This window comes from Setaria italica, chromosome V (assembly GCF_000263155.2).
Source record: "Setaria italica strain Yugu1 chromosome V, Setaria_italica_v2.0, whole genome shotgun sequence".
Classification (NCBI taxonomy): domain Eukaryota; kingdom Viridiplantae; phylum Streptophyta; class Magnoliopsida; order Poales; family Poaceae; genus Setaria; species Setaria italica.
Window position 1 is genome coordinate 41,754,316 of NC_028454.1, and position 17,465 is coordinate 41,771,780.

Here is a 17,465-nt window from a genome sequence, read left to right on the forward strand (position 1 = left end):
ACACTCTTTCATTATTTGATTATTTTTTTAATCTTTGCTGCCCATATAGATACTAGCTCCTTCGGAAGAAAAGTGGTGGTTTTATTAGATTATCCAAAACATATACCTAGTGGAGTTGGAGTTGCCAATGGTGCAAAATCGGGGGGAAAATTAACAAAAAATGATAATATATTAATTCTTAACAAATTGAGTTTGCTTGAAAGCTGCATGTTACATTTTCTACCGCTATGGCGTGGAGCTGACCATAGGAAGTACAGTTATTAACCAAACATTCTGCAAGACAGCAAGAGTACTCGACTTTTTATCTTCTTCTGCTTTTGGGCCGGCGAGGGCGCCAGGCAAATCAAATGTTTCTTTTGCACCGTTAGTATGAAACCTGCAAAGCTGCACATGGAACGTGGTACAATACCAGTACGTTCTCTGTGTGCACGCAGACTCAATTGTCACAAAAAGAAAGATTATGGGTCGTCGATCGTCCGTGTGACAGAGTCAACAAACAAGAAAGCATGGTCCGGATGGCCGAAAAGTCATCTGCAAGCTTTGAAACTCCATGTCCAACAACAAGCCTCCAAAGCAAACTGATCAGCAGCCAACATTTCCCTAGAGGCAAGCGGGTGGCAGTTGACTATCACATGCTATGAACCCGTCAGAACTGCTTTCTTATCTCTGAAGCCAGAGACAACAAGCACTCCCCCGGTACCACAGGCGCGGCTGACGGTTAAAAATTAGATGGCCATAGCACGGCATTTTGAATCCTATGCCCTGTCCTGTAAAAGCCTGCTGCTGTACGTGTTCCTACTGCATGCATCTTTCCCACCTAACACATTGTAGTATGCATGCATGAATCACACAGTTCACAAACGCCACAAACATATAAAACAACAGTCAAAACTCGCATAGCGTCAAGGAAATTCAGAGCCTACATATGCAATCGCAAGCTTAGTACTAGATCGTTGTCTCCTTAATAAACAAGTATCACTTGCTAGCAAACAGACGTGTATGCATGGACATGAGCATGAAATAATAATGCATGGTAGTACATGGATATACCATGAGGAGGTTCATTCCAAGAAGAAGAAGAAGATGAAAAAGGATATATCATCAGTGGTGAACAGGGTTAATTTTAGTATGCCATGCATAGGCAGCAGAAAAGAACGAAAAGAAGTAGTAGTACATCCCAATCTCATGATGAAAAGATCAAGGAAAGGCAAACTGAAATTTCATCGGCGTGCTCTTTCCCTGATCCTCCCAGATCCTCTCCATGCAACACGTCGGTAGAGCGTACAAATTATGCTGTATCTCAACTCCTACACCTTTTCATGTCGGTAGCTAGAATCAAGGACTACACAATGATGCGCGCGCGCGACAAGGCCCAACACACTACGTGCATGCGCCCGCCGGTCTAGGGGCCGAAGCTGCAGAGCCTGAGCTCCAGCGGCGGATCCCGGCCGGCGGCGACGTCGAAGAAGGAGAACTCCCTGCACTGCTCGCTGGCGCTGCTCCTGACGTATCGGACCTTCTCCGCCTCGAGGTCGACGTAGGACTTGAGGGGGAAGAGCTCCAACGTCTCCACCTCCCTCGTCGGCCGCTCCCACAGCGCCTCGGCCGCCTGCTGCTCCACCACGTCCCTCACGTAGCCTGCATGTCGTCAACACCCGGCGGATGAGCTCATGATCTCAGGGCCAGCCAATGTGGCAATGCATACGACTAGTAAGTTGTAAGTTGTAACACGGTGAGCATGATATGATGCTTACATGTCAGGAGCCGGTGATGGTGGCTGTAGCTCCTGGCTTCCCGCTTGCTCTCCGGCGGCTGCAGCACGAGGTCGGGTTCGACGACCGCCTCGTGGGAGGCGGCGCGCCCGACGGCGTCTTCCTCGTTGCTGCCGCTGCCGCTGCCGCTGTCAGGGGATGAGGCGCCGCGGCGGCGCTTCTTGTGGTGGTGGCGCTCTCGGGCCTTGTGGTTCTGGAACCAGTAGAAGACGTTCTTGCTCTCCACCTTGCCGAAGGCGCTGAGGTGGGTGGAGATGCGCTGGATCTGCTCCGTGCTGGGCGTCCGCAGCCCCGCGCGGAAGAGCTCCGTCAGGACCTTCACCTGCTCCGCCGTAGGGTTCCACCGCCCGCACTTCACCCCTACCCGCCCGCTCAGCGCCTCCATGACCGAGACCGCTCGATCACTAGCAGCTACTAGCTGCTGCTACCAATATGTATAGTATGCACTCCTTGCTATATGTCTTATCTACGATAATCCCAGATGGATTTATTAACCGATGAGCTACGCAGAGGTTGTGAGAGATCGATCAAGAACTGGATCGACACAACACAGCACAACACGCAGCTGCGTGCTAGTGCAAACTACTTACTACTAGCTAATAAGCTTCTGCTTCTGATTTGGTTGCTTCCGGGATCTTCTTCCGGTCAGAGGCAATGCTGAAATCTATAGATGCGCAGAGGGGGCACTTATATAATTAACCGGGGCGGGGGCAGGGCGCCGAGGCCGCGGTCGTGGCAGTGGCAGTGGCAGTAGCGGATTCGAAGGTCTCGGTGCTTTCCATTTGTTTTCTTTCCTCGAACCCTGAGAGCAGAGAGGAAGAGGGAGACATGCGCAAAAGCTGCCACTGTTTTGCAAAAACGCTCTCTCTCTCGCTCGCTATTTCTCTCGTGACCCGCGCCCGACATCCTTAAGCGCTATTGATAATGCGGCCTTGGTCGCGCGCTGCATGCAAATCTAAGTGCCGTCCTGTCGCGTAGCACCATGTCTTAGAATGAGGCCCTGTGTTGTGTGTTGCCGAGTCCATGAGTATTCTAATGCCGCCGTGGCGGGTGCTGATTTGGGGTGCGCGGCCTCCCATGGAGATCTCTGGCTCCTTGCATGGGTCGCGACCTAGCGCAAGAGAATCGCGCGCGGCGAGGACCCGTCGCTCACGGCGCACGGGCAATCAGCATTCAGCAACCTCTGGTTTCGGAGTTCGCTCAGCCGGCCGGTCCAGCGCTCGCGTCGCGCTTTGAATAAACGGCCGGCGCGGCGTGCTAACATCTCTTGAGTGGTTTCTCGTTCGTCTGAACAAGTTAAGCGGCAACAAGACAGACCTGCATCTCTCTCGCTGCAAACTGCACCTACTGCCAAGACGCATGCCAGTTTTCCCAGGAATTTTTTTTAAATCACCTGTCTTGTTTATCACTTGTGCAATGGGTTCCTATTTGCACGCGAGTTAATTATTGGTTGGTGTGTGGAGGTGTTCGATCTCCTCCTCCATGCGTCGGGGACTCGGGGTCAAACTTGTCAGTGCTTGCCAAAATTAGTGTGATAAGATCATGCATATGCATGGAATTCAAAAGAGATGTCAGGGGCGGGTAACATGTCGCGTGGCCTCTTGCGCTCTGTCAACCAGCGCCGATCAATCCGATCCAGCTACCCACTCATGTCTGCCGATCCTGTTCTCACTCGTTCCTGTAGTCAGTTCACTGTTGCTCATGTGAGTGGTAGCTGCGGCCTGCCTCCTCCCGCTAGCGACCTGCACCCGCTTTTGTTCACACGGAGACAGTCGCGGGAGCGTACGCGCCAATGGTACACGCCCAATCATCACCGCCACCCTGCATAAGAGTTAACGCGAGACGCAGGGGGCCGTACGAGCATGACGCTCCCGCTCGATCAGGCCGAGTGTTCCTGTCGTCCGCTAGCGTCGCTCGCACAAACTCTCAGCAGCGCGCCAGCTCGGAAAAGATCGACAGTCACGTTCCAAGCAGGGGACACGACCGTACGCGCCTAAGCGGGGCAAAGGCGTCCTCTCAGCAGACAAACGAGGCCAGCGGGCAGCGCTCTCGTCACTCGCCGCTCGTGATCCGGCTTGTTCGGAGTGCTCTAGAGCGTAGCAGCTTGGCTTGGGTCAGTCACAGTCACTCCCACTCACACAGTCACACACCCGTTAAGTCCGCGGAGAACACGAAGCTTTTCGACGACCTGGCCGGGCTCCTGAAAAGCTGAGGCGGGTGTCACGCTTTTGGGGCGTCGCTCGGCAGATACCAATGATAGGGCCACACTCGCCGGCCGCGGCAGGGGCGGGCAGTCGGAATGAGATCGCGAGCGGCCGCTCCGGAAAGCGGCGGCAGCACCACCCCATTCCTTTTGCTTTGCCAAGTTTTTTAAGCCCGGGTTGCCACGGCCCGGGGGGTGAAGCCGCCGTGCCCTTTGAATAATGGCGCCCGCACCACCGGTGTGCCCCGTCCCGGCCGCGTCGCCCTGCCCTGCGCTAGCCGCTCGGCATCGGCATCGGCATGCAGCCCAGTCGCGGGCGTCGGTCGCGGCGCCGGCCGTGCCGGCTTTACGGCCTTTGGGCGTTCCCGAGCGCGCCGTGCACGGAAAATCCGTGCTGCGTGGGAGCCAATTCCCGAGGAACGAACGAACAGGGCGCGCGCGGACGGACGTCCGGGTCGCGCGTCGCGTACGATCGGCGCGCCCCACCCCCACACTGCACGCGATCCTTCAGCTAGTTAGCCGGATCGGCCCCCGGCCCCGGCCTCAGCGTGGTCCAGCTCCAGATACGTCGTGATTGCTAACGTGCCGGCCGGGATTAGTTAACTCTCTCTCTCTCGCGTGACGAATGGATTGGGTCGTCGGATCGGATTGTGCGCGGACGCGACGGGCACGGCCATGATTGATTGGTTCCTCCTCCGACGATCCTGATCGCCGAGTCATCTACGTGTGCGTCTTTTCGTGCCGAAAAGTGATTGACGTGCATGCATGGCGAGATCCCTTTTTATCATGCACAGGTGTGCGTGTGTTGAAGGGTGGTCGTGCCCGTGCACGCGAGCACGGGCCGGCTCCTCCGGGTAAAGCTGTTTTGGGGGGATAATTATCGTGGCTTTGGATGATGATGATTTTGTTATGGCGTATTTGGTCGGTATCCTACGTTGCGAGGGGGGTGACTCTGCTTGATTAGCTAGAACTGCTTTGTCCCCGACACAGCATCATTCCTCAAAAGTAAAAGCAAATTGGAATTTGTGGAGCTCAATTGAAATGCTTGGACGTAGTAGTAGTATGAATCATTATAGGAGCCTCATGTGGATACCCTGAAAGATGATAACAAGATCCATGCATGTGGGGGCAATAATAAGCATGTCTATTCCTCACCAAATTGATGAGCAAACATAGATTTCGCATGCGTACTGAACTCCTCTGAATTCTGAAATACTATGCACGTACTGCATGCATAACCTGACAGCAGTCAAGTTTACTGTCAATATACAGTCAGAGTGGATGAACATGGTCAATATAGAGTCAATGATAAACAAGTAGAGTAACTAGGAGCAGTAGTGTTGTAGATGTGCGTGGCGGAAGACCTGTTGTCCTGACGTGTTCGTCGAAAACAGATTCGGCCTCCTCACTTTGATCGCCGGCGATTCTTTTATCCTCGCGCGCACAGCAACCTGGGCTTTGGTCTAACCATTTGAGGGAGGGAGAGCCTTCTCGCACTCCGTCGGTCAGGCCTTGCAACTGCGTCTCCATGTCCGTTCCCCCTTGTCCTCCGCAAAATCCACCGCTGATCTCGATGCCAGGCCACCGGCCCCGGACCCTGCACGCCCACCTCCGGATCGATCAACTGGACGCCCTAATTTTCTGAGCTCCGGTGACCAACAATTTTGGGAAACCAAATCAGGAGTTGCGCACGGCCATGGGGTTGGGCGACCGACACGGGACGCCCCCTTTGACTTCAGAAGATGGCTTGGCACGGCTCGGTTTGGACGGTTGTCTCTGACCGCGAGCGCCGGTAATTCCCAATGCAGGGTGGCCAAACGGATAGCGATCGGCATCGTCGCCGCTTCCAACGAGCTAGTTCTGAAGGACCAAGACAAAACCACGATCGGCAGGACCGCACAGACATGGTGCTCGATCGTTCTGTTCTTAAATGGAGGACTTCTGAAAGTACGTATACAACCAAACTTTTAAAACTCACAGAAGTATTAATGCTTGTCACAAAAATGGTATTCGAAGATTCGAGGTTAAAAAATATTCTCAAATCACTATATTTTCAATAACCCTTACTAACAGTAGTAATAATAGCCAAAGACTAATCACATCTAATTTGTTGGCTCGAGTGAAGACAGGTGCCCTCGATACAATGAAATGAAAAAACAGTAAACTTCTTCTATAGTGTTAATCCTTAAGGTAAGGTATGCGTGTTTCTTCTCAAGATTAGCAGAACGACAACAACAGCGTCTCATTCCAAAAGGTCTACATGATACAGAACAGCTGCTTTTCAAAAAGAAAGATACAGAACAGCTGCCGACTAGTTTCAATCAGAATTTATGGGTCATGGCAATGGAACGGGCGTCCTCCAGCTGTGGAACTCAACCAGATCTCTGTTCACAATCGACCTGTTGTGCAGCCAGAACGTCTCTGGCGATTGATGGAACCGTCGCACCTTCCTCTGTAGCTCTGACAGGATACCGCTCATGGCAGAGCAAGGCTCCGAATCCGCTGCATACACCCACAAGCATCTCATGTCACGCCCATGACCAATCATTTCCTCTACCCTTTCATCTGCAACAGCAAGAGACGTCAACTTCCTTTGATCCAGCCCAGCCTTAATGTATGACTATAGCGTCTAGCACAAACTGAGTACCATGCAATACCTGGTATTGATTCAAGGTACTCAAGTAGTTCAGGCCCAATCCTAGACGACGGCCACTTAATCGAGATTTCTCTGTAGTCGATCACATTCTGGAAAGGAAGCTCAGCTTCATCTGACAAAATTACTGGCACACATTCCTATCATCGACATTCACAAGCTTATGATTTGCCATTCAACATAAAATCGTCTTTTAGCAGTAGGAGAAGAGGAGAGCTCACCACAAAAAAGGACTCATAGAATCGAAGTGTCCATGACGATTCGCCACGAGGAGCCAAACAGAACTTTGCATTCCTCAGGTGCTTGAAGTAATCGAGCCTTCCCAATTTGTTAGGGCCAGACAACTTCAGTTCTGGAGATTCCAGCTGTTCACAAAACCAATGTTACAGACAGTCGGAGTTTAAAAAAAAAAGAGTGTCCAAAGCACTTAATAATAAGAGAAAAGGCAACCTAGAAAGTGAAATATAGTGCAATCATGTAGTTGAGGTAGATAACTAAAACATGGATGCTTAATTCCTACTTCCATGTATGGCAATGTGCCTATACATAATTTTTTTAACAGAGAAACATGATGTTACATTGCTACAAAAAAAATGAATTAAGGTCAAACCTTGAATTACCACTTTTCATCCGCTAATACTGAATGAAATGATCAAAATTTACAATAATGACTATTTAATTTTATTGTATTACCATATTAAAGTGATTCTGGAAATCAAACTGAAGACAACCTTGTCAGGATACTGCTTTGCAAGCTTCACCAGTTGAAGGCGCCCTGCTTTCCCCTGGGCGCGTCCAAGGAAGTTGGCTAAGTACTTCCTTTTCGTCAACGGAATTGGTTGTACAGCACGAGCATCAGACTTCACCATAGAGTCATCAACATTACCAGGTATAATAATATCTTTCCATGTATTAAATGCACTTGTGCCTCGTTTGTCTGTACGGTCACCCTGGCAAATGTAACACATGGCCATTCTAAGTAGCTTGCATAGGATAGAACAACATTCATGAACCAAGTTAATTCTCTGACCTTTTTCAAACTCACTTGCAAACAAATTGCAGATACCTCATGAATTTCGTTTTATTTAGATAAGGTGTAACAAATAACAACCACCATCTAAGTTACCATCGGGAAACCATCGATATCTTATGCAAGAGAAAATATAATCTGTATGCATACATGAGATGTGCTAATGGAAGACAATCGCAAAAAGCAGGCCTACATTTTTTACCACACTTAAGTACAATTTAATTGTACTAGCAAGTCAGGGTGTGATCTTGGAGCTTTGGCCGCTAAGAGTAATAACCATGAGATTTGAGATATCATGACGTCGTTGTAGCACTATGAATCAGGAGTTAGGAAACCTTATTATAACAATGTTATAGAAAAGACTTCTTAAATAGACAGCAGAAACAGCCCTAGAGTCATCTGGATAATTTAAACACTACAGCTCCTTTCTTTCCATGAAAAAGAATTAGGAAAATGTGAATAGCACCACAAACAGCTCATACCTCTGGAGTAAGGATAATAGATCGATTCAGAAATGTTGCCCATGAGCGAAATAGATGAGCTCCAGCACCACTACATATCACAGAAAAGGCATAGTCTTCTCAGGTAAAAAGAAGTCCCCCAAACATATATTGCTTCAGCAAAAATGAAAAAAATGATTATTTGTTGCTCCCAGGTTATCAAACACTAGTTAAAAGATGGTACCTTGGGAAAACAAAAATGTGGTCACGCCCACTTGATCTACGGAAATATGGCATCTGACTCAGAACCTGCAGCAAATGAAGGTGGAGCAGTAAGAAATTTGCTTTCAAACGCACATGATCCAGGAAAATTGTTTGGGGGTTTTACCTTGACATAGGTCTGATTGATTTCCTTGTCATTGAGTGCCCCTGTCATGCGAACACACTTGACATAACTCGGAACAAAGAAAAGATTTGCTTGATCCTTGTTGAATGTTCTGAATCTTGACTTTAGAAGAAGCTGGTGGATCTTGACCTATAAGATGGAAAACCATCGACATGAGGGTCATTGTTTTGTTTTCTGTGGAGTGTAAGAGACAGGGAATGTAGTACCACGAACTAAATGAACAACAGAAAGGATCATACTAGTAGATTCTGCTATACTACTCTGATGAGATGAATAACTGAACATTTGATATAAGTTGTGTGACCTACAGTAACAAAATTTTCAATCAGGACTTTGTCAAATTGTGTGCTGCATTGCTTGAAATACTGATTGAACTGGATGACCTAGATAGGCAACAGTATGATTAATGTTATGCAGGGTTAATAGTTCAAGCCCTCTGAGTCGAATTAGGAAGAATGCTTACAGCTAGGTCCAGGGGCAGCAACTATATACTGTAATGTAAGGAATAAACAATTGCAACAAGTTAGCTGCGCGTTAACAAATAGTAGTAGTTTAGATGAGATGTAGATGTGCCTCCTCAGGCCAGACCGGTGTCGGTGCTCTGTAACAAATGGGACGTGGAGTGGAGGAGAAACGAAAGGAGGTGGGGGTTGGAGGTTTACCTGGGTACCCCACTGACCCTTGAGGCAGGTGGCTGCGGCGACGGTGCCGTCGCGTCCGCGGAGTAGGGTGCGGAGGCCCTGGATCTCATCCTCGGAGTAGACGTAGATGCGGAGGTCGGGGGAAGAGGAGGGGCGGGCGGCGTTTAGGGGGAAGGAGGAAGAGGAAGGAGAAGATGTGTCGAGGAGGAGGCGGTCGAAAAGGCGGGTGAGCAGGAAGGTGGCAGCGACGAGGAGGAGCGCGCCCACCTGGTGGCTCCGACTGCAGGCGTGTTGGTGCCGCATGCTCCGATAGCTCGTCAGAGAGCCGCCGGAGCCGGAGACGGAGCGAGAGCGGATGGGATCGCAGCCGGCGAGCAGCAGCAGGCAGGCTGGTTAAGCGGGCCTTGTTGCAGCAATCTGACTAGCTAAGTCCCTAGGCCCACCAAATAATGGTACGTATCATATGCAATTTGTTATAAAATATGGGCCATATGGGCCTTTTCTAGCTTTCATCTTCCAATTACGGCCCGGCCGTGTAGTCCGAATCCGCCGGCACTGTCTGGCTGGGCTTCAGGACTTGGGCCTCTTCGGTGCTGCTTGCTTGTGGTCTCGTGGCGGTGTCGTAGTAAAGTAGTGCCCTCGTGTGTAGTAAATTTATTATGCTAGAACTTAGACATGCATGTTTGGATGGGTTATTAGGTAGTCTAAATTTTAGCCGGCTAAATTTTAACATATAATTATTTAGATAAATTTATTAAAGAGCTTAGGTCATATTTAGATGGGTTAAGGCTAAACTTTAGCACATATTTATTTAAAAATATAGTTAATGGATAGAGCGTCACTTTTGACTTTATTCTCGCTTCCTCTTCATGAAATTAGGGATATTTTGATCTTTTCCTAAGATACTAGTTCCTTTTTAGCACCGTTAGCTCATCTCTCCCGGCTAATACTTTTATATTTTTTTAGACATAGCTAAACTTTAGTCTGTCCATTAGCCTTTCTATTTACACGAGCAAATGCTAAATTTTGGCCCTCGGATCCGAACACGATTTTATACCAGAGAACGTAAGAGCATGTAGATCCGATCGAGATGGTTGCACGTGAAGCAAGAGACAACCAAGTAGAGCAGCCAAGACCTTTTCAGAATTTTGTCCATATCCGCGGACTCGGAGCGAGCGAACGCACACAAGCGTATATCTTCTCCTGGGCTCTGCCTCAGCCATCCGTCATCGAGTGGAGAAACGGGCATACGGCTGCGGCAATGGCTACCGCGGACTCCCTCTTGCTTGTCTTGCTCCTCATCCAGCTGAGCATCCTCTTCCCCCTCTCCGACTCCTCCATCGTCCCCGTCCTCGAAACACCACAACAAAGAAGCAGCAGCAAGGAACGCCATCAACCCCGCCTGGTGCAGTCAACATGCAACTCCACTAGCTTCTACGACATCTGCATCGCCACCCTCGCCGACGACCCCTCCAGCACCACCGCCGACGTCCCCGGTCTCTGCGCCATCGCCGTCTCCGCCGCCGCCGCCAATGCCTCCGGCACCGCCTCCTTCCTCGGAAACGCCAGCGACGCTGCCGCCACCCCCGAGGCGGACCGCGCGCTCCTCCGCACCTGCGCCCGCAAGTACGCGGCCGCGCGCGACGCGCTCCTGGCGGCGCGGGCCTCCCTCGCGGAGCAGGACTACGACTACGCCTTCGTGCACGTGAGCGCCGCAGCCGAGTACCCCGCGGTGTGCCGGACGCTGTTCCGAAGGCAGCAGCGCCCGAGCAGGACGACGTACCCGGCGGAGCTTGCTAAGAGAGAGGAGGCGCTGCGGCGCCTCTGCACCATCTCCCTCGACATCATCTCACTGTTGCAGACGCAGGAGTAATCCTCCACCTGACTGAATGTTTGGTACTTGTCGGTGGGTTAGATATTACTCCATCCCCTGATCAATCGATCTCTCTCTTTCCTGTGTCGAATGAAGCTCATGCATGAGATGAGCGTACTTGTAAAATCGAGCAATGCAATGATGTATGATTGATCATCATGTCATGCATGGCACGAATAATCCATGGAACGAAAAGGTTGGCCACGGCCCAGGGGCGGTGGGCATAAAACCCGATACCCGAACCCTGAACCCGAAAAACCCGAGCCCGAACCTGAAAAGCCCGAAATTTAAGAAACCCGAACCTATTCCGGGTTCCATGTCCCATAACCCGAATTTGCTTCGGGGAGTTCAGGCTTGCACTCCTGGTACCCGAACAACCCGAGTAACCCGAGCTAATAAAAAGACCTTAATAATCTGCAACAGCCCACATATAATATTGCACTTCAGCCCAACTCATACTTTACGGCCCACCTAGCTTCCCAACCCTATCCTGCTAGCCCACCCTCCCCAGCCCCAGCCGCACAGCTCCCTTCTATCCCGTGCTGCTGTGCATCTGCGGGCACGTTTGGTACGCTTGCTCATCTACTAGCCTCAATTTACCAGGCAAAGTTAGGCTTGCCCGCGCAAGAGAGCGAATTCGGCTCGCCTGGCGTTGTAAAACCTTGAAATCACAGGCACCGAGGCAAGTAGTAAACAAACCAAACGACAAGCTCCTGCCGATTTCTTGCCAGGCCAGGCGAGACAAGCGGCCAGCAATGAATGCAAACATGCCATCTCACTCTCCGGCTCTCCGCTGGGGATGTAGCTACGCGCTTCCCTTTCTCTGCCGCCCTCGTGCTCGCACGGCCGCACCGAGAGCTAATGGGAGCCGAGCCGTCTCACCCATGCGCCCTCGCCGAAGCCGACGATAGCTGCGCCACCGTGCCCAGAGAAGGGAGAATCAGTGTCGCTCGGTGCTCGTGCTCATCACCGGAGCAACGTTAGCTTCCTGTCCAAATCTTCCGCAACCAGCAAGCAAGATAGTTTTTCTTCTGTTCAGATCAGTGAATGCCTGTACATGAGTGTCGATCTGCATATGGTTTTAATAATGATCTGCTTCTCCTCTCGAATTTGCATGCCTTTTTGTCCTCTTCTATGAATGTGAAGTCTTACGGCCTTGTTTTGTAAGCTTGTTGTTCTGCGGTTATGGTTAATCGATGGATGCTTTGGAAATTCCTCGTGGATTCTTGCTAAGATGCCTAGATGCATATTGTTCGGGCAATTCGGGATTATCCGAGCCCGAATCTGAATTTTCGGGTACCTGAAATGTCGGGTTTCAATTATCTCGGGCAAACCTCAGGTTGCAGAACCCGAATTTGTAAAAGCTCGAAAAACCCGACCCGAAATTTTCTGGTAACCCGAATACTCACCCCTAGTCACGGGCTGTTGCTCGCTGGACGGATCGGGTCGAGCAACTGGCTGAATTTAATTTGTCTCTACTGCTTGGACGCGAATATCGTCTTCCGTGAGCCGCCTCCATGCAACATGCATCTCTTTTCGTCTCTGGGTCGTTTTTTCCTTGAACTTGTATCTAGCTGAAGAGGTTTAGACAAAGTTTTTTTTCTTCGCAGCAACTCTATGTGTCAATTTTATACAAGAACATGCTCAAAGTAACCCGAATGAGTACGTTGTGCGATCCACCACCCTAAAAATCACTTGTAATTAACCATACTAAGCTTCTCCAAGAGTGTCAAAAACTAGTTTTCGACATTACTAAAAATTATCGGGAGGAAAAAGAAACTCATCACCCAATGGTTTAAAAAAAACTAGATCCAAAAAAAACTGAATCAACTTGATCTCTTGAGTTTATTGGTCAGAATCAGCTCTACTTTTCAACCATGGAACAATGTTTTTCTCTCACACAAAACAGCAGAATGGGTATTTTTCAGACGAAGAAACCATCAGCCGAACAAGCCCATTAAGTTTCACCACATCAAACAATCTGTGGACCCGGTATTGGGTTTTCCACGTGAAAAAAAAAACTGACGGTTCTTTTCCTACTGGCGTTGCCCATCTACTCCGGAAAAAAAGGAACGGTAACTTTTTTCTCCAAGAAAAAAGAATGGCATTTTTCTCTCATCGAATGTCTTTTTTTTTATTGGGAGTGAGCGGGTGGGGTGTAAAAATAGTACAAATTGATGTTAGAATTGGACGCGCTAAAAAATTAGGCACCAGTTTAGACAACTGTTGAAGCAATATTTTTTCTATTAGTTCCTAAAATCGAGTTTTAGGAATATATTTTGGACACTCTTGGAGATGATCGGACTAAGCAATGCGCTACCTCTAAAGCTACTGCACTAAGATTCTTTTTTGGGAGACAAGCGAACATATTGACATATGTAGTGTTTCCTTACTCTCGCCACACATGTATTTTGGCAAGATGAAGACAACCTCCTTAATTAAGTTGGTCATTCTCCACCTCAACTAGCATGTATCATGGTGGGCTGAAAGTTCCATCACTCACCACCGTTCTCTTGTCATACATGGGCTTTAAGATTTATTTAGAATTTTTAGAATTCCTATATAGGCCAAGTCCAATGTTCCAGTATTACTCATCCTCAAACTTCGTTCTACACACCTTACAGTAAGGTCTTGTTTGGATCTCAGAACTATATAAAAAGGTGAACTAAAATTTACTCCATGTTTCCTTCAAACCCACCTATTTTAGACTAAAAGCAGTCAAAAGGACCCAAACTTCTGAGAAATGATGAGAGGGCACATTCACCTTAACCCTTCGCGCACATGAAAAAGAAAGGGCAAAATGGATTTTCCGTAGTATCTCTTAGCTACAAGTCATGTGATCCAAGCATGATATGAAGGAGACTAATTCATAGTTCAAGAAGATTAACTGGACTCATACGTACAATAGTCGAAGGAGATCAAGTATATACCATTTCTGTAACGATATTTTGTCTATGCTAGCTCCTGCTCTCTCCCAGCCTGGCGCCCTGGCCCAATGAGGAACAGCATCGACACTGTACTAGTGCTGCTAATTGGCTTTGATGAGGCGCCGCGGATCGGTGATGGTGCGGTTCCAGTGGCCGTCCGAGGCATTGACCGTCGCCGCGTCCCTCCTGTGCTGCTCCAGCATCGCCACCTGGCTCTCGCCCAGCGCGCAGAACCTGTCCCTCAGCTCCGGGGGCTCGATCCGGTCGTGCACCGCCCACCACCGAGCGTGCGCCTCGTCGCTCGCGAACTGCCGCAGCGCCGGGACGTTCCAGTTGCAGTCGTAGTCGCGGTAGCACAGCCACGGCTTGATGCCCAAGTAGTGCACGGCATGCACCTCCGCCGGCTCCGCGCTCAGCACCCGCGCCTGCGCCGTCCGGACCTCCTCGGCCCAGACGTACTTGAGGAAGTTGGCGCGGCGCGGCAGGCGGTGCCACCACGTGAACACCTCGTTCAGGTACCCCTGGTCGCCGCCGTTGTAGGAGTCGATGTCGTGGATGCCCGACATGAGCAGCTCGAAGGTGCAGTTGCACGGCTCCAGCACCATCACGCCCGAGTTGAAGCGCACGCCACTGTTCACCGTCGCGCTCAGCTCGGACGCCTCCTCGAACAGGAAGTCCATGTCGCGCAGCACCAGCAGGTCGGCGTCCAGGAACACCACCTTGTCGTAGTGCGTCAGCTGCCACAGCCGGAACTTGCTGTAGTTCCACTCGTTGTAGGTGTCCCGCGCCGCGCGCGGGTTACGGATGCGCGGGGCCGGGCGCACCTGCCACCCCGCCGTGGCGAGGGCGGCGCGGTGCTCGGCCCCCACGTTCTCCGCGTCCACCAAGGCCACCAGGTCGCGCGTGGACCCCGACTGCCGGATGCTCTGCGCCAGCGCAATGGCGCCGCAGACGTAGGCGTCGGCCGAGTGCAGCACGGTGACGTAGGCCTGCCTACCGATGCTTGATCTGGGCGGCGTCGCACCTGGTTGTCCAGGTGGCGGCGGCCGGAGAGAAGGGACGGCGAGCTGGCAGGAGCCCACGGGCAGGTCGAGGCGGTGTCGGAGGTAGGCGGCGTCGGGGCTGTAGAGCCAGGCGTGCGCATGGCGCGAGAGGAGGTGCTTGCAGGGGAAGAGATTGGGTAGTGGAAGGCACTTGGGCTCGCTCAGGATCAACACCATACCAGCCTTGGGAGTACTTGAGCTGCTGCCGTGGAGGGCGAGCTTGGCGGCGGAGAGCTGGAGGTGGAGCCTGCGCACGTCCCTGGACCAGCCTTGGCGGCGGCAGGGGAGCTTGACGGCGACGAGATCGAAATCGTGAACCGCGGGATCGGGGTCGGGGAGGGAGGGGCAGCTACTTCTGTTGCTGTCCTCGTCGACCCAGTTCGGGTAGAGGGCTTCCCAGGTGACTGCGTCCGCGGCAGGCGCCAGGCTCACCGCCCGGACGTCGGCGGCCGGCAACGTGCTCCTCCAGCGCGCCACCTCCGACGAGTTGAAGTTGAGCAGGCCCACTCTGACGATGCCACTGCCAGTGTCATCATTGCCGCTGGATGACGAGAGGCTCCTGGCGACGCTCTCCCACTGGATGTCCCACTCGCTGTCCGCCGCGTACGGTCTAGCAGAGAAAACCTCCCCCTCCTCGGAGGCTGCTACTGCCTCTGACTCCTGACGATCATGAGGTGATGATGACGGTGCTTCCGAAGAGGTTGTTGGGATCTCGCCACTTGGCGTAGAAGATGATACTCTAGCAGCAGGAGGAGCATCCCCGAGGGACACTGGAATGGCCCGTGGCAGTACTGCCAATTGGACGACGACGCAGCAGCCGCCGTTGCCGCGGACGAGCAGCGCCACGATGGCGCACCCGAAGAACAGAAAGATCACCAGCAGCTTGTAGATCCCACTCTTCTTCCGTACGCCGCCGTTCATGTCTCTGCGCAGGTGATGAAGGAAGCACTCAAGTGATGAGAAATCGCACAAGGAAAGAAATTAGAGAGATGTGATGAGAAATGCTACAGCAACGGAGCGATCGATCGGAACCGAGAATGGGCGCAGGCAGGAAGTGCAGCCAAACCAAAATCGATATGCAGTATAGATGCTTAATTTGATCGCACAATTTGTACTCTACTAGCTGCTTACCTGTCGATCGCTGGTCGGAGCTTATAGCTGCATGCCCTCCAAGAAGGCCGAGGCAGGCAGAGGGCCTTCCTTCAGGTACGCTGCACGTATATCCTTTGACCCTATACGATGTATTCCAAAACACAGAATATATGGAGATAGCTGACTAACTGCGTAAAAAACGCGTGCTTTATACTGTACGACTACAGACAGGAAATTGAAATAGATCGCGTTGGCTAGGTCAGCTGGTTCCTAGTTAGCTTGTACGTATAGTACAACTGCAGCAGACGCCATCTGGAGAATCCTCATGGAGTGAAAATTCTCTCTCTTCTCTGAAAGATGAGAGGAAGCCATTTGTTTTACGAATGATGGACGGAGCGCAAATAATCATACACTAGTAAAAAAAATCTTAAAATTAATACTGATGAGCTAGCTAAGTTCATCGATCGATCATATCGGGCAGCGGAAAATTAATGATGGATGTTCCATCGATTGATCCGTCGCCTTGTCCGATCAAAATGACCCTATCTGTTTGGTTGCATACGGCAACTAGTTATTTGTGCGGCCCCGAGTTTTAAGGTAAATCAAGCTCAGGTTGGCACCTACCGCTACCACAACTTTTTTATTTTAAGAGGGAAAAAATGGAAACTTTCGTTTTTAAGGCCCTGTTTGGCACGGCTCCACTCCTAAACTCCAGCAACTCCATCAAAAAATTCAGCCAAACACTCCAACTCCAAAACTTCATGGAGTTGCCAACTCCATGGAGCTGTAGTGCAAATGGAGGTGGAGTTTTGGAGCACCTCTTTTGCTGCTCCAGAAACCTCTCTTTCGAACCTTCTCGTGGAGTTGGTGGGTAATTACCCACCAATGCCACTGGTTACACAAAAAAACGTTTCATTCTATTCTCCCGAGCCCCACTCGCCGCCGGAGCCCTGCCCGTCGCCCGTCGCCGCCCGCCGCTGCCCGTCGCCCGTCGCCGTCCGCCGCCGCGCCCGTCGCCCGCCGCTGCCTGTCGCCGCCTGCCGCCCGTCGCCGCCCGCCGCCCGTCGCCGCCCGCCGCCGCCCCTCGCCACCCGCCGCCCCGTCGCTACCCACCCCGCCGCCCGTGGAGGGTCTCCCGTGTGCGGCACAGTGCAGTGGAAAAAGGGGAAGAAGAAGATGGGATAGAGAGGATGACAAGTGGGGCCTTAATTGGGGGGCAACAATGGCAATCCACACTGAAATCGATCTTTTTTGGAGCTGAGAGCACCCATCTAGCCAAACACCTCATTTTTGTTCTGGAGTTTTGAAGCGGAACTGGCTCCATGTGGAGTTCTGGAGTGAAGCAGCTTCACCCGGAGTTGGAGCCATACCAAACAGGACCTAAG

The 17,465-nt window shown here is 51.2% G+C and overlaps 4 protein-coding genes across 4 annotated transcripts; 1 reads left to right on the top strand and 3 right to left on the bottom strand.

Annotated features, from left to right (window-relative positions):
- Window positions 1-1,110: 1,110 nt before the first annotated feature.
- On the bottom strand, window positions 1,111-2,499 carry LOC101757989 (WUSCHEL-related homeobox 9). Its single transcript, XM_004970560.2, has 2 exons — window positions 1,755-2,499; window positions 1,111-1,638 (listed from the first exon to the last, which is right to left on the bottom strand). The coding sequence occupies exons 1-2, from the start codon at window positions 2,155-2,157 to the stop codon at window positions 1,403-1,405; spliced, it is 639 nt and encodes a 212-aa protein (XP_004970617.1). The 5' UTR covers window positions 2,158-2,499; the 3' UTR covers window positions 1,111-1,402.
- Window positions 2,500-5,999: 3,500 nt separating this feature from the next.
- Window positions 6,000-9,569, bottom strand: LOC101758401 (probable glucuronosyltransferase Os03g0107900). The gene is made up of 8 exons (XM_004970561.2): window positions 9,167-9,569; window positions 8,487-8,633; window positions 8,343-8,407; window positions 8,141-8,210; window positions 7,360-7,578; window positions 6,850-6,993; window positions 6,633-6,768; window positions 6,000-6,540 (listed from the first exon to the last, which is right to left on the bottom strand). Exons 1-8 carry the CDS (start codon window positions 9,446-9,448, stop codon window positions 6,311-6,313), a joined length of 1,293 nt encoding a protein of 430 aa, XP_004970618.1. The 5' UTR covers window positions 9,449-9,569; the 3' UTR covers window positions 6,000-6,310.
- A 783-nt stretch (window positions 9,570-10,352) lies between these two features.
- Window positions 10,353-11,182, top strand: LOC101758813 (pectinesterase inhibitor 28-like). Its single transcript, XM_004970562.4, has one exon. It carries the CDS (start codon window positions 10,407-10,409, stop codon window positions 11,016-11,018), a length of 612 nt encoding a protein of 203 aa, XP_004970619.1. The 5' UTR covers window positions 10,353-10,406; the 3' UTR covers window positions 11,019-11,182.
- A 2,734-nt stretch (window positions 11,183-13,916) lies between these two features.
- Window positions 13,917-15,909, bottom strand: LOC101783811 (UDP-glucuronate:xylan alpha-glucuronosyltransferase 1). Its single transcript, XM_004972199.2, has one exon. It carries the CDS (start codon window positions 15,907-15,909, stop codon window positions 14,047-14,049), a length of 1,863 nt encoding a protein of 620 aa, XP_004972256.1. The 3' UTR covers window positions 13,917-14,046.
- Between the last annotated feature and the right edge of the window lie 1,556 nt (window positions 15,910-17,465).